At 31.7% G+C, this 17,422-nt stretch overlaps 2 protein-coding genes across 9 annotated transcripts in view; one reads left to right on the forward strand and one right to left on the reverse strand.

Annotated features, from left to right (window-relative positions):
- Nucleotides 1-5,006, reverse strand: part of LOC106661671 (receptor expression-enhancing protein 1) — a 40,807-nt gene extending 35,801 nt beyond the window's left edge. For 2 of the 3 annotated variants that reach the window (XM_024227957.1, XM_024227958.1), the window contains exon 1: nucleotides 4,835-5,004. In XM_024227957.1, coding sequence (XP_024083725.1) covers nucleotides 4,835-4,866 — 32 coding nt within the window. In that variant the 5' untranslated portion in view covers nucleotides 4,867-5,004. Of the gene's footprint in view, nucleotides 1-4,834 lie in introns of all 3 variants that reach the window. The other variant, XM_014385216.2, reaches the window with a different exon arrangement.
- Nucleotides 5,007-5,052: 46 nt separating this feature from the next.
- Nucleotides 5,053-17,422, forward strand: part of LOC106661667 (lysine-specific demethylase 3A-like) — a 475,583-nt gene continuing 463,213 nt past the window's right edge. For 5 of the 6 annotated variants that reach the window (XM_014385207.2, XM_014385208.2, XM_024227951.1 and 2 more), the window contains exon 1: nucleotides 5,098-5,431. In XM_014385207.2, coding sequence (XP_014240693.1) covers nucleotides 5,273-5,431 — 159 coding nt within the window. In that variant the 5' untranslated portion in view covers nucleotides 5,098-5,272. Of the gene's footprint in view, nucleotides 5,432-17,422 lie in introns of all 6 variants that reach the window. The other variant, XM_014385209.2, reaches the window with a different exon arrangement.

A 17,422-nucleotide genomic window follows, 5' to 3' on the forward strand; every position in this document is an offset into this window, starting at 1 on the left:
AAGGAAACGATCGTCACCAATGAATAACTGGTTAAAGTAGTTAAGTAGTAATTTAATCAATTTTGTATTATGCACGTAAGTTTTAACTCGGCCAACCTTAAAACCGACCCTTTATAAGAAAATATGATACATTTATTATCAATGTATGTTGCATTTTAAAAAATATGCAAAGGCTAATTTTTATTTAAATTCTCTAAACTCAAAAGAGACGCTTAACATGATATATAAAATTAAGAATTATTCTGAAACATTAGTATGACTGTTATAACATATGGCAAGTGCATTTCTTACTTAAAACTTGAAAAACTGGCTAACATGATATCGTCTTGTCAATTGTACCAATATATCAAACCAGCGCAATAAATTTTTATTTGTCGTGTGGATAACGAGACGATGTTACAATTCATTTTAGAATCACGTGGATAAAAATTCTACTTTACTGTTACAACTCTTTAAACAAAATGCCACCAAACGAAAATACCAATAATTTTCTTCTCATTTTATCATATATACATAAACCGCGACCTATAAACGTTCCCTACACAATGGTCTTGTAAAATTTAAAAAAAAATTAATGGGGTGAAAATATTTTATTGGTGTCTAGGCATCATAGAGGCCCCCCGCTTGGAAAGTTGGGCAACGTTCTCCAGTCTCCTTGAAGTTTAAAATCTGCCCATATAAGTCCTCCTTGTTGACTTCGACCCGTTTACACAGGTTTTTTATAATCCTAGCTATATGGACGTCAGGCCTTCTTAGGTGTTTACAAGCAGACGGATAATTCTAGTTTGAAGCGATCCATCATCTAGCGGTTATCCTAAGATGTTTTTCAACTTTTTTTGTACCAGAAGAAACGATGATCTTTTATCAATCGTTGTAAAAAAGAGCCCATACGTCCTTATTACCAACATTTTAAAAATCCTCTTTTTGTTAAAACCACGTTTATATACATATGTATGACGTATTATATGATGCATTATATATAAAGCATAACTGTTTATGGAAAGAAACTACATCATCTACAATACTAAATTGAGCAAACTTAAATGATTTACATCAATTCAGAATATAATCAAGTTTTATATTATTATGCAAGAATAGTAATACCACAAGTGATGTGGAGATGTTCACAAATATCAATAAATAAACGGTTTTGGTCAGATAATAGAAAGACAACCAAAACGAACGTCAATGGGAACAATTGGTGTTCACCAAAAGTTATTCAGATATTTAGAATATATTCAGATATTTCGTGGAGAGCAGAAAAAAGGTAATAAAATAGATAATTAATAAAAAATAATTAAGCCCTCGTAGAACTATTTAACAATGCACATTAATTAATTAAACGATGAAAAAATAAATGTAGAATCACTTTAAGCAAATATCTCAAATTAAAATTAGTGTCGTAAAATTGATGCACGAAGATAAATAATATTAACCGATTGCAAAAAGGCTGTAAAATAAATTGTGAATTATTTTAATTACAAAATATCGTCTAGCCAGAATGATCGTCATTCTTGTGTCTCGAAATATTTCATACTCACCTATTTTTAAATTTTCAGTTGGTCAAAATGTTAAAAACATTTTAGAACAGCCATAATTTATCAAGTAATTTAGCACATTAATATATTAAAAGTAAAGGATCGAAAATTCTACGGCCATCGAACAACAGTACGGAAGAATTGATTTTCCTTCCTCGGTTGAGGGAAAAATTAGTTCACCAGTGACATTTCTAAATTTATAAAAGGTTTTCCTCATACTAACGAGGTTAAAATTGTTGAATATGTTTTTCCCTTCACAGAACAAAAGGCGTTAAAATCATCATATGGATAAATACGTAGTCCCTATATAGCCTTATAAATAAAAAGTATACGCTCTGCCCCGGCAAGGGTCTCATTTTTTCAAAACTTAACTTTCCAATTACAAAACAGGAATTATATGAAAAATCGTTTAATGTTTTATTTTTATTTTTTTAACTGGTCAGTGCTACCAATTGAGAATGTATATTTATTTATTTACAGGAATATGAATCATATTATAATATCAAATTATAATAGTAATTTCAAATACGTGTCAATCCCTGATATAATCAGAAAATTGTGTTATTTTTCCGATTACAGCCCGCATTCTGAAATTGTTAAATGTCAATTTGTTGTTACATTTTTTTAATATCAAGTATATGTACATTGATTATACTGTACAATTTTACCATGTATCTTTCTTAAACGCATGTTAAAACACGTTTCTATCCCGGAAGAAAATCACAGTTTTTGTTTTTCGATATTATTTATTTTTATTTTTTATTATTTTTTTTACGAGGGTTCGCAACAGCAGAGGTCATATAAACCCTCAGGGTGCAGGTGTTTTTGAAAAAAAGCCAATTTGTAAGTATGTCGGGTTGGAATGCAGGGCCGCTGGATTCGAACCCTGGACCTTTACCTTACAGTGATGAGCACCGTGTCAACGCCTAAACTGTTGCGGCAACCGACGCCCCCTTTCGATATTAAACTTGACCCCTATCAAACTGAAAACTAATGGCAAACCAAATTTTAAAATGCCTTCCATGCTGAAATTTCATTTCTGATTGTTGCAGATGCAGTTATGATAGTTAACACCAATGTACAGTTGTTTAGATATATACAAGTTCTTCTTATTATTTATTATGATAAATAAATTTCATTTCGTTCTCGATCAGCCTGGTTTGCGTTTGGGTGTTCATGTACAAACATACGTTTGTAATATGTCAAAGAACCTCGGTAGTGTTACATTTCTTGTGAGGTGTGTTATTTTATCGGTTATAATTTTAGAATGTATAATTGATATATATAGCTAACTTAGGAAAACCCTACCAAAGCTCGAAAAATCCACATTTCGAAATGTATAGTGATTCCATTATGAGAATACAGGGCACAATATAATTACTTCAAATTGTAGTGTTATAATTAATCCTTTGAATATTCAATTTTCGTTAGTAGACATGTAATATTAGAAAAATGTTACAAATGGCAAAATTGATGAACAATCAAGACCACTTCCTAAGTTCAAAGTCAAAAGGTTTTCGAATACTTTAATATCAACGATAACCATGACTTAAAATAATACGGTTATAAAAGAATATTAATGATTTAAAAAAATAATAATTTGGCCCACTTTTCCAATTATACTCTTTGTTCGTAATTTTTATCACTCTTGCCTTAATTTATTTCATTTACATAATTCATCGAAACACTATCTATTATGGCCGAAGTACTATACAGGGTGTCCTTTTTAGGTGGCCCGGCTGACTTTCTCTTGAACCAATGACGCTAAAAGTCGAACTGAGCGTTTTTCTCCAAAAAAGAGAAAAATTTGAAACTAGACTAAAAAATATTATACACGTATTTTTTGTTTTTTAATTGTGCCATTGGTTCAAGAGAAATTCAACCGGCCAATCTAAAAAGGACACCCAGTATATCATTTACCGATACATCGTTTACAGACCAAACAAAAAAATAAAATTTCTTTTATCGAAACAACTTATTAAGTAGCATACTAAATTAGCAAACTTGATCAACGATCAAAAACACTTCATTAAGTCCAAAAGAAATTTTTTTTGTATATTTTAATTCACGCATCAAAGTTATACTTGGAAATATTACAGATTTACAAAAAATTGTGGATAATGTGGATCTTATTTTCAGTTTTACTCTTTATAATTTGTTAAATCTTGCCCTAATTTATTATTATTTTATTGGGTCATTGTTATTTTATCAAGGCACTTTCTATTCTTCCAGAAATGTGTACCATTAATTGGTTCTTTCACGGAAAAAACATTACCAGAGGCAAATTTGGTCTACTTTAACATCAGGCTTCGAAGTTATACTTAGGAATATTAACATTTACAAAAATATGGTTAATTCGGCTGTTTTTTGTTTATTTAATTTTTTATACAAATGATATTTTTGGAGATTTGATCAAACCTGTCCAAATTTATTATTTATCGGCCATCTTAGAATCCCGTTTCTCTGCCAGCTAAACTGAAGAAAAAGGGAAAAAAGCAAACCTATTCAAAAATCAAGATCACACCCCAAAGTTAAAATGAAAAGTTTTACCAGTTTTTATATAATTATTCATTTATAATTAGTATTCTCTACACAGTTTTATATATTTGTTTTTAATTGTTCCATGCGAAAAATTTAACTTATGAAGATAAACAAGCATTAACATATGAAACGCTCCATTATTTCACATGAAATATTCTCTAGTTTATTTGCAACATAGCACACAGCTGCATAATAGGCATAACAGAAATGTATTAAGAATTATTCAAAATCTGCCTATGAAAACGCAGTTTAATCTTGTTCATCTAGTTATTGAGTCTTATTTTGATCAATCGCGAACATGCATGCATTAAACTGAATATAAAACATGTTTTCATGTATTTTCACATTCTTTTCAAGTTAACACACGTTTTTAACCCGGTAAAACTATCGTAACTTTGTTCTTCCCTAGCTAGATCTTAATCCCGGATTCTATAAATATACCATATTGTTCATTGGCAAGGGATCATCAACGCACCATCTCTAACGATTCTTACTTTAGCGTCTTTAACGGTTTTTTTCTCGCATTGTTTAAAATAAAATGGAAGATGTGTGATTTTTTCACTTTTTTGTTCTTTTTAAGAGGTTATGTTTTGGATTTATTACTACGGCCTTATTTATGTCTTGTGATAAGGGTTTATTGGAGAAATTGGGGTTGGTTTGCGAGTGCAATTCTCGGCTCAGAGCCCACGCTCGGCGCCGAATTTAACATCAATCGTAAAAACGATAAATAATTGTAAAATAAATTTAAAACTTACATCATAAGGCGTGAGACTAAGGCGGTTAACATTTTCACGATATATCCGTCACTAAATACAACCAGGGAGCCTGTCCGGAGTTAAGAAGCCGAGGTGCAAACTTAAACTGAATTTCTCTCCGGAGCCATCTTTGTTACAACTAGTGACGTGTTTTGTTTTGGTCACGTGACCCACGGCGGCCGGGTGGTGGGGCGGTGCTCTTGAGGGGGGGTCGCCAGTACGGAGGGGGGGCGCGCAGGCGAAACCGAGTCGGGCCGCTCGCGAAGAAGGAGTCCGAGCGAGCAACGGGTCGGAAACCGTCCGCGGCTTCAACTCAGTGCCGAGAAAGGGAAAAAAATTATTCTTACAAAAAATATTAAAAAAAGGAGGGAATCTCTTCCTGTGCTTATTTAGCTGTGCTCTTCCGGGATTAGTGCTTGTGCCCCGTCCCGAGCCGAGATGGCCTACAAAATTCGCGAGGAGCTCGTCGGGAAAAGGTTCCTGTCAGTGAGTGCATACAAAAATAATGTGAAATTGGGGAAAATCAGTGATTGGTGTTGGAAGGCTGGAGTTATTCGTGCTGCAACACACAAGGATAACACAAATAAAGATCTACAGGTACAAGAAACAAATTATACATTTTTATTAAAAATTATCTATTATTAATAATTAATTTCTTGATCTATATTGTAAAAATTGATTCAGGTTATGAAAACGACAATTGCTATTTAAAACGAATTTTAAACGGACTGCTTCGCCCCCTGAAAATTGAAATTTTCGCGCTCAAACTCTCCTGCCCACCTTTGACCTAAATTTCAGTCAAATTAGTGTATTCGCGCAATAGTCTTGATAATAATATCAATCATATCCGATAATATTGATTGTATCTGTTAGGATATCAAAAGATATAATCTTATTTAAAAAGGAAGATTATATTGCTACACCTGTTAAGATTATCTATAATTGGCAAGACTGATTTTCATCAGTAGTGTGAACCCTTTCACAGTTGCAGTTAATCAAATATTGTCGTAAGATTGTCACAAATCGAGGCTGAAACGTGGAATATATTGTGAATTTCTAGCAGAAGAAGAAAGCTCAGGTATTTTCTTTGTAATATAATTAAGATGGTTGATTGTTTTTGGTGGTTTTCTTCAAAATATATATCTTTAACTATGTGATTCCTCTATGTCATTATCGAATGATCTATGACAACCAAGTGTAGGTTTTCGCGCTCAACTACGATCTATTGAAGAAGGTCTATGATATCGGTGATTGATTATTGAATATTATAGAATTATGAAACAGAAAAATTACAACTTTTCAATATGCAATTAAAATTATGTATGACAACCAAGTGTAGGTTTTCGCGCTCAAACTCTCCTGCCCACTTTTAACCTAGGTTTCAGTCAAATTGGTGTATTGTCGCAATATATTTGACATAATATCAATCATGTCTGATAATATTGATTGTACCTGTTTGTATATCAAAAGATATAATCATATTTAAAAAAAGAATATTATATTGCTACACCTGGTTGATTACTTATAGTTGGCAAGACTGATTTCCATCAGTAGTGTGAACTCTTTCACAATTATAGTTAATCAAATATTATCGTAAGATTTTCGTAAATCGAGGCTGAAACGTGGAGTATATTGTGAATTCCCAACAGGAAGAGGAAAGCTCAGGTATTTTCTTTTCGTAATATAATGAAGATGGTTGATGGTTTGTGGTGTTTTTTCTTCAAAAGGCATGCCTTTAATTATGTGATTCCTGTATGTTATTATCGAATTCGGCTATGATCTATTATACAAGTGTTTATGATATCTATGATTGATTTTTCAATATTATAGAATCATGAGACCTGAGAGATTTTTTAAAATTACGACTTTTCAATATGTAATTAAAATTATCTAAACAAGAGTTGGTTTTCGCGCTCAAACTATCCTGCCCACGCTTAACCTAGATTTCAGTCAAATTGGTGTATTTTCGCAATAGTTTTGAAATAATATCAACCGTGTCTGAATTTAATATTGATTGTATCTGTTCATATATCAAAAGCAAACAATATTAAAAAAAAGAACATCATATTGTTACACCTGGTGAAGGTTATACATTTTGTAACATTGGCTACTGTTTTCCATCAGTAATTTGCTATCTTACAAAATTACATCAGAATAGTACTGTCATAAGATTATTGCAAATCAAGGCTGAAAGGTGGAATTTTTTGTGAATTGCTAACAGGAACCACAATAAAAGAAAAACTCAGGTATTTTCTCGTCATGTAAGCAATATGTTTGATTGATTTGTGGTTATTTTTCTTCGGCAGATAAACCTTTAATTGTGATTTCTGTACGTCATTATCAAACGCGACTATGATCTATTCAACAAGGATGATTATTCATTACTATAGAAGCATATATCTTAAGATATTGTTTAAAATTAAAACTTTTTGATAGTTAAAAGGATGTAGTCACAAAGCGAAGTGTAACACTTTGGTTTCGCGCTCAAACTATCCAGCCCAGTTTTAACCTAGATTTCAGGCAAATTTCACCTGATATTTTTTACAATAATATCATCAACTCGTACTGAATCGGCACTTTGGCACTTACTGGGTCCTTCTTCAATCGCGGTTTATCTTAATAGTTTCTAGGTGATATTTGTTTTGTATCATTTTTTTTTTTTTTCAGTGAGTGGTTTGATTGTGCGTTTATGATGTCTGTTGCGGTGGGTTTTTGTGTATATGTGTGCATAACCTGTAATTCTTTCAGGTTCTGATGGGCGTAAATTTCAAGAATATGGTGAAGGAATATTTTTGTGTATATCGTTACGGTCCCCAAGTACGTTCTCAGAGGAGTAGTCTGTTATGACGAATAAGTTGTTGACGTGACTACTAGATAGAGTATTACGTTAATTTTTGGGAAGTGCTTCTCTTCGGGGTTTGGTGAAAGACCTGCAAGAATGGCTGATGTTTCCCCATCCCTAGACCGTCTTGTAGGGTGTGTACTTTTCTTCTATAGGTTTTGTTATTTGTGTTAGTTCTGACGCGAATGCGTTGTCGCATTTTTTAGTTTTTGTTTTATTTTTTATATCTGTGGTGTGTGTATGTGCGTGCGTGCGTGCGTGTGTGTGTGTGTGTGTGTGTGTGTGTGTGTGTGTGTGTGTGTGTGTGTGTGTGTGTGTGTGTGTGTGTGTGTGTGTGTGTGTGTGTGTGTGTCTATCTGTCTGTCTGTCTGTCTGTCAGTGTGTCGATAGTCTCTGTGTCTGGGATGGATGGATACAAGTTTGTTTTGTCAAAGAAGACTAGTCTGGCAGTTGGGGGATTGTTAAATTGTTGGTTTTGTTTATCAGGTCTATTGTGTTCTCAACAAAAAATGAGTTTCTTAATTTTAGGCCGGATTTTAGAATATCTGCAACTACTGATAGTTTGTATACAGGGGCTGGCCTATAGTTTGTCTGATGGGAATATTAGGTTTATATATTTTTCTTTAGTTGAGTAAGGTTTGAGGTTTAGGATTCTATTGAAAGTATTCGTATGTTTCTTTGTGGTTGATGATTATAGGGTAGTTGTTTAATAATTTTTAATCTATTTTTGGTGTTTTTGTGTAGAATCTCTGTTGCTCCGGTTTTGTACAAATTATAAAGTTTTTGTAATGTAGTATGTTTTGTCATGATGACTGTAGCGTCGTTGCCTTTATGCTACTTGAGTCGTTAGTTATTTTTTATTTATATTTTTACTAGTTTTTCTTCTAAGTTAGTTTGTACTGGAGAAAGTTGTGACATTATTTTGTCAATTGTGGTGGTTTCTAGGTGACTTATTCATTCTTGTATGTCCACAGGTAGGAATCCAATTGTTGTTTATCTGTCTATTATGGCTTGTGTTATGTTACTTTCACTTGTGTTTGAGTTCTTTTTGTAATAGTTTAATAGTTAGCGTAAGTTGGAGTTAATTGTTAGTGAGATATTGTTTGTTACACCAAATGTTAGTGATAGTGTCGTATAGCTTGTTAGTTTCATGAACATACCTTTCAAGTAACGTAGACTGACGGATTGCGCAGTATTGATGATGGGTTTTGTATTTATAAACTCAAACTGTTGATAACTCAAACTGAACCGACACTGGGTCACTTATTGGGTCCGTCTTCATTTGTGGGTTATGTTGTATCGTTGGAAACACTGATTTCCATCATAACTTTATGTTATTACACAATTCAAGAGCTAATAACTCATATTAGATTATTGCAAATCAAACTGAAAGCTTACTTTTGAATTTCTTACAACTACAATAAAAGAAAACCCAGGATTTTCCCGTCATTTAAGATGTTTGCTTGTTTCTTGGACAATAACTTACGCTTTTCTTCAAATCAGTTATTTACTCACCATTTTGTTGATATATAATACTGCAAAGGCCCTACTAAAAACATGTTTAAATTGTTAACTAATATATCAACATAAAATCGTAAATTAAAAAGTCAATTTTGTTAATTAATACATTTCGACCTCAACAGTTTAACTTGTGATTTTTCCTTCTTGAAGGTGGGAAAATAGGTCATCTCAGAAAAACCACAACCAGTTTTTATCCACACGTTTCGGATTTATTTTAATCCTTCCTCAGGTGAGTTAACGCCTGTACACAGATGATGGTTGTACCTGGTTTTAACCATTGTAAGTAGTGACAAAACAATAATAACTATGTTGATCTAAAAATGTAAAAAATATTTGTTCTATGTATAGGCGTTAACTCACCTGAGGAAGGATTAAAATAAATCCGAAACGTTGTGGATACAAACTGGTTGTGGTTTTTCTGAGATTACCTATTATCCCACCTTCAAGAAGGAAAAATCGAAAGTTAATTAATACGTTACAATAATTAAAATGAGATTAGCAAAAGGCCAAATGTAATCTTTTACCATGGATATTATTTAAATAATATGTACATGTTTCTTATCGTTGGCAACACTATTTTTCGTAAATAAGTAGTTTTAGTTTATAATCTTATTCAATTTCAAACGTTAGAACAGTATGTAACGACTCTGGCCTACTTTTGCACTTGAATACAAGCTATATGAATGAATAATTTACATTAGTAAATAAAGAGAACAGTTCAACCCTCGATCGGCAAGAAAAACTTTTCTTTGGTTTGTTTGATGATCTCAACTGGTTCGACTCCTATTCTTTATAGGAGTCACTCTTCCAAATCAATAACATACAATAGAGGTCTTGAAAACGAATGATTCTCATTAAATTATCTGCACGAAATCGAACATCTAAACGCAAAATTATTTCCTTAAAGTCGGTAACACTTTTACTTGTCAGTGGTATGGTTTTAATTGGGCATATATTAATATTATTAACAAGCGTTGTGTTTAAATTATTTGCTTATAGTCGAGACGAAAATGCTATCTTTTATTAACTAGATACCATAACAAAATTCGGGTATTGCTTTTTAAAAAAATTTTTGGGGAGCCATTTCTTGCCAGATTTTCTTTTGAATACCGAAGGATATCATTTCTTTCGAATAAATGTAATAGAGTTCATTCTTTTTACTGTTCAAACTCATATTACGACCAAACCATTCCTTACAATTTCCAATGAGATTTTTTTTAATATAGTAGCAGTTAGATTGGCTTGGGTGTTCTCAACCATTGTTACCAAAATTGTCTATTTTTCAACTAGCCAACTATCCTTAAATATATTGTAAAATAAAAACTTTTTCGTGTTTCTGGAAAAAATTATTTTATCTCGCGAAGCAGATTACAACTTACATCATATTTTTCACAGTGTATTTTCGTTTTCATGTTTAAATATTAAGCAATCTTCCTTATGGTTTTTTCTAATATGTGTGCATCCATAAGAACCTTAACTCAAATGTACGGAATAAAAGATGATTTTACCTAAACTTTCATTATGTGCCATTAGGAAAACAGCAATTATTCAGCTAAAAACTTTCACAGCCAAGAGAGACATTGATTTTATAAATAACTTGCTATTACTGCCAGTGCCATGTCAACAAGTTAAATAAGTAGTAAAAATAGAAAACATCCTTCTTGATATAAAAGGTGGAAAACTTTTAAAAATTCTACACGAAAGAAAATGCCATAATAATCGGGGCTCTTTTCAAACTTAAATTGAGAAATTCTTGTTATATATTGAATCAATTGTTTTCCCAGTCTTGACGGGTTTTGGCATCATTTTCAGGTCATTTACATTCCAAATCCCACTCCTTGAATTGGAGCTCTTGAAAATTTCCCGCTCCGTCTGCCAATGACCTACTTTCTTGCATTTAACTCCTCTGTTTATTTCCTAGCCGCATGACAAAACGTGACAAAATATGCTGTTTGAAACTAAAGCCTGGAAGTTCCTAACGTTTAAATTCGAATTCGGAATTTGATTTTAATTTTAATTCATTTAATCTTCGGAAAATTACATCAATACAACAGAAATGTAGACATATAACATTCTTGCTTATATATAGTTTAAATTTCGGTCGAGACAGTTTATATTACTCCACACGTGCATTATAAGGGAATTCACTATTAGCTATGAATTTAACTACAGTTAACATCGAATAAAAGAAAATTATCGGAAGTATTTTACATAAGATAAATCGCACATACTATCTTAATCAGACGAAAGAAAATATATTATAGATTGGATAATGAATAAACCATAATTTGCAATTTTTATTGATAATACCTTGCCATGTTTGAGGCAATTTCAAAATGGAATTGTAATAATTTGTGTTAAACTTTACAAACTAATGCTTCTTACACTGGCAAATAAATTCGATATAAAGGGTGTCCTTTTTAGATGGCCCGGCTGAATTTCTCTTGAAGCCATGAAGCTCTCAAAAACCAAAAAATACACGTTTCAATATTTTTTAGTCTAGTTTCAAATTTTTACCTCTTTTTGGAGAAAAATTATACAAGGTACCTCAGACCCAGTTCAACATCGAAATTTCAAATACGACCCTATACTTCCTGAGACATTATTTTTAAAAATTTTTTACGCTGAAAACAATGATGCAACCGGATTTTAAATTTGTAAAAAAATAAAGTTAAGACAAAGAAATACTCAAGCAACAAGACTATACGGAAGATTTTCAACTACGAAGACTTCTAGGGCCAAAATCATACATGACTATAAAGAACAAACTTACATGTACAAAACATTACGACGACGTAAGCTGTTATCTATGTATGATTCCTTACTATTCAGAAAATTCCTATCATTTCGTTTACTTTTGCAATACGTAAAACATTTCAGACTATATCTTTTGGCATTTCGGTCATTTAACAAGTACTGATTTAATTTGGTCGTTTAGGCTTCTCGCCGCCTGCAGTACTTGGTCTGTCATACTTGGAGTGTACCATAAATAATTGGTGTAAATTTGCCGAAACGCATCGGACAGACCAATACAGTTTAAATAAATAAGGCAAAATGATCCACTCCGTAAACAATCAGACGCCACGAGGAAACCTCATAAGAACCGCCTTTATATTAATGTACTATTTATAGTAATGTATATTATAAATTAATTATGCTTTTTATCTAAGGCCTTGGTTGAGATGAAAAATCTATGGTTGGGTCCCGCTCTTGGCACTAGCTTTTTCATCTCAATCAGTCCCTTACATAAAAAATATAATTACTTTAAATAATTAATACGCTTAATTATGACTACTAAATACATATATGGATTAGTAGATAACTATATTTAATTTGATGGGGTTTCTTCATAGATTTTTGTTGTTTTATATCTTGGTGATGATGCTTCTAGCTTCTTCATCACAATCAGCATTTTAACCACATAGCTTGTACATTTTTCAGTACACTTAATTTTTTCTTTGCTAAAGAAGGCTGTTATTTGGACGTTACCGATCATTGTGATCTGTCCATCCCCGCTGTGTTGTCAGCCAGATGAATTTTATCATTTTTCCATCTTCAGTGTTTGGTTTGTACTATGTACCAATGTACCAAGCTAAAATTTGTAGTTTGGTAGTTTTCAATCATAACACATATGATTGAAAACCTCCGAACTGCCATAGTTGTCTTGGTCTGTTCGGCGCGTTTTGGCTTCTCGCCACCTTCAGATAAAATAGACGTTTAGTAAACGAACACACCACTGAAGATTAAACGATAGTTCTTTCTTGGTTCCAATTACTAATGGAAATCACGCAAACAATGTAGGCGAAAAACCAAACCAAGTAGTTCATTGGCTTTAGTTTGTTCAATCATTTTCAATTATAAATACGCCCCTAATAAGCCTGCTTTTAAGTAAATTATTTGGAGAATGTGCTAGTTTTCAAAATGAAATGTAATTGAAAAAATTGTCACTGTAAATTTTGTCATTTGTTCTTATTGGTTCTGCCTAACTCTGAAAATAGCGAGAAGAGAAACATTCTATAACAGCGATGACAGACATACCAGAATGATCTTATCTGACCGAACTACAAATCTCAGTTTATTTCTATTAGTTTTGATGTTTGTTCGGATGGAATTAAGCGGTGAAGTTAGAAGCTATGATAGCCATTTGTTTTTGTTGAAAGTCCTTTTAAAATTCTCTACTACTCAAATTATATCAAACACTCAAAATTCAATTAACTAAAAAAAATTCACTTACACCACTGAAGAGGGCTGGGATAGGCCGACCAAATAGATGACACCAAATAAAATCTAACAACTTCAAATTTTTCGGAATAAACAAAATTTAATTACGAGACAGATTGACATGCGTAAGTCGTAGTAGCAAATTAGTTCAAATGGAGTATCTGTAAGTTTTAATATGGATAATTGATAATACTTTCGATACATTAGATCATCTGCTTTGGGCTTAGTGATGCCATTTGTTGTTTGATCTTATTCTTTACACTTTCTATACGAAGTTGATTTAATTTACTCCCTTCATAATAACAATAACAGATGAAATGATAAAAATGATAATAATAGTAATAGATAAGAATTAGTTTTATTCTGATAAATCCTCCCAATCTGAAAAAGGCTGTCGAAATTACGAAAAAAATTCATTCCGCTGTGTTTCTTTTTGTCCCATTATTATTTTATAATATGAATTTTTAGGACTTTTACCAACCTCCCAGGTTTTAAAAGTTAGGAATCTCAGGTTTCTAATATTATTCAAACCGGTGGTTCAACCGATAAGTAGGACACGACGAAAAAGTGAAAAGGCGTACGAACCCGATGTTGGTATCGGGGAGTTACCTCAATTCCTTTTTAACACAAGGCATCTAATGTTACAGATAATCTTCCTGAAAGGGAAAAATATATCTCGTCGTAAAAATATATAATGTTATACAATTAAAAAAGCATGTACCTACAACCTTTGCATATGGCTAAATTCTTTCTCGGAATAATGTTTTAAAAAGGCGATTAATTTGGTTTTAAAATTTCACCCAGATTAAGGATCATCGCGAAGAGTAAACCATTCCACACAAGAATCGTTCTGCCTTAAAATTAAATAAATAAAAAAAATTTAAACAACTTTTGTCGAAACCTAGGGGAAACAAGAAAAATGATAAATAAACCTTTTTAACAAACCACGAGTTTCTTGGAATACTCCTATTTTAAAAAAACTCTTTTTAGAAAGAGGAAAAATGATAAATATATATAAAAACATATATTTTTATTTTATATTTTATATTTTATATTGCGCAGCGAATTAGATACTCACTTGGAGTCATAGTATAATACAGTTATTACGAATTTAATCCGTAAATTTATTTACACTACGATTCTAGATAAGATTGTACCCTTTGAGTGTGAATTGTTTAATTTGAAATTAAAATTACGTCGTTGGAATTTAGCATGGAATATAGCAACTTCATATTTTCAGGTTGACTTTTTAAAGTTTTAATAGAAAAATAGGAAAAAACAAGAAAATTATTAATTTATTAATTTTTTAAAAGTAAAATGTCAACATTTTTCTTTCTGACATGATGATAATTAGCAAATTTTATGTTCAGATTGATGATATTAATATATTATCATATTTTATATAAGAACAGTTTATTGATACAAATTGAAAACGATACAATGCTCCATGCGTTTTATCTGTTTATTTTTTATAAATAAAAAGTATGATAAATCTTGTAAAACGTAAAACTGAGAAATCGTACAAACCTTCTTGACATCCGTTTCATTGGGTTAGAAGGATGAACAAGAAATGTAATTCATATTTTCCATTCAAGACGTGCGTAACTTTTACAAGAATGTGATCAAGATTTATTTCTTCCTATAAACCATAGGAATTTTCTAGTGTCAAACACTTTTGATAAATTGACGAAATTCAATAGCAGAAATAGTTCAACAAACCAATTTAATTTATCGCTGTGGCTTTAACCATTGCCAACTTTGGTCATTTATTGGACATTTCTCCCTTTGCTCGTACATTGTCATTCTGGACAATCTATGATCCATGAAATCAGGCCATGCAAAACGTAAAATCATTTGCAATGTCGATTCTGATTTATTCTATGTGCAAATCTTCCTAAAAATGTATTGATAATTGATCAAGTAAACTATAAACCATTGTAAACCCTTGTTTAGGATTTCGCTGATAAAGTGCCAAATCGTCATATACTTTTTTTATTGTTACTTCGTGGGAATAGTTTTGAAGTAAGGTAAAAATATTTCTGTTTATTCCTTATAAAATTGTAAATTCATATCTACCTATATTTACATGTTTCACTTATGATGAACGTAGGCTATTTTTTTGAACAAAACACACCATTTATTTTTTATACTATATATTTCAGTTTCTAAATAGAACTTCAAGTTTCAAGTTTTATTCCTATAGTGCTTAATATTTATGAAATAAGGATTTAATGCAAACATGAAACACTTTTAAATTATCAGTCTAATGAACGTGCCTCTTTTTAACACATTTACTACAATTACAATTAATTTACTACATTTACAAAATGTCTTTGTACAAATAGCCTTTTACCCATTCTATAGATTACATTATGCCATTAAAGAAGCCATTATTTTTTATTGATTTACAGTCACATTGATTTTCAAAATATTCATCAACGGTTAAAAAAAAGATTAAAAAATAACGATGGGATTAGATAAAAGGCCATATTTGCCTTCTCATATAAAAGCGTTTATCTCTTATTATTTTCATTTTCTTTTGTATTGTTTAATCCCCTTAATATTGCCATCGGTTTTACTTTGAATCTTAAAGTGTTCGGTTGTTAATGAAACCTTATCATGCGAATACGAGGGATTTAAATATTGGAACGTTTAAAATATATAATTTTTAAATATAATTTATGTATTTGCTAATAGATATTACGTTAGCCATTAGCCCTTACGCCTAAGTGCTTTGCAGAAAGGTCTAACGGTCAGTAATAGCCGAAGAGAATAACGGATTTGCCAGTGTTATTTTTATTTAATTCCTCTATAATATTCTTTTTTCAAACGTTTTGATAATAAAAAACAACAGAAATGCGTATATTTCAATTATGATTAAAGCTGGCTAAATTTGAGAAGTTTTGATTTTTTTACGGGGGGGGGGGCAAATATTACCCCCAACGATCCCATCCACTTTGATTCTTAAAAAACCATGTCAATCGATAATCCCGTCAAATCCCCTGTTATTTTCTTTTAACATGCAAGCCATTAAACCCCGTGGCAACGTATTTTAAAAGTCGGGCCCTGGAGAAATGGGAAAATGCCCGTAATTGACCTGGATCGCAGGTGTAGGCGAGAGCCAACGCTACTCATCAAAAAAAAATCATCACCTGCCGAAGGGCGTATGTTAACATTTTGTATCTACAAAAGAGGAAAATCTGAAAAAAAGAAAGGCCATGTTCATTAGCTTCTAATATTTTAGAAAGTCAATGTATACTTAGTAAATCCGGAGAATGGATTAGCGAAAATCGATAGATTTATTAAGGTAGTAAGTCCATTAAGCACTCCCATGCTTAATTGGTAATAAAACAACAATCTGCTCGGAAAATAAAGCGCATGTAAAGATAGGCTTAGCATTAGTGTGAAAACAGATTATCTGAACGGTTGGAGAATTAACTTCATCTGATCTGTGTTTTATAAATATATAGAAAAAAAGAAACGAAAAATTAACAAATTTTGTTGAGATTTAACGTATTGTTCGGTTATTTAGCTAATAATTAATTATGAAATGTATCATTCTTTTACAATACAGACGTTCATGTTTTCTTTGGAAAGTTAGCAATTCGACTAGCAACTGACACTCGACTCACCCGGAAAAACAACAAAGGTTTTATTCATATCGCACGCTTTTGTCGAAAAAGGTCTCTGCCCCGCGGAATTATCAAATACTTTGTTAAAAAGTTAAAAAAGAGCAAATTTTCATTTTCAATATATTGTCAAAAAATTGCCAAACTTTGTACATTAATTAGAGCAGTGAAAAATACCTCAATTAAATAGTGGAGGACCTCGATTTTGTAATTGTCCCAATAGAAGTTCGAAATACAACTTACAGTCATAATTGATACTGGAACAGTAAGTCATTAAAAAGTAACAATTCTCATAAATTGTTGGATTTTTTAAAATTTGCTTTCTGTTATTTGTAATTTGTATAAGGTAAAATAATTTCAGTTTTATATGGACAT

This window comes from Cimex lectularius, unplaced genomic scaffold (genome assembly GCF_000648675.2).
Source record: "Cimex lectularius strain Harlan isolate CLEC.00 unplaced genomic scaffold, Clec_2.1 scaffold59, whole genome shotgun sequence".
NCBI lineage: Eukaryota > Metazoa > Arthropoda > Insecta > Hemiptera > Cimicidae > Cimex > Cimex lectularius.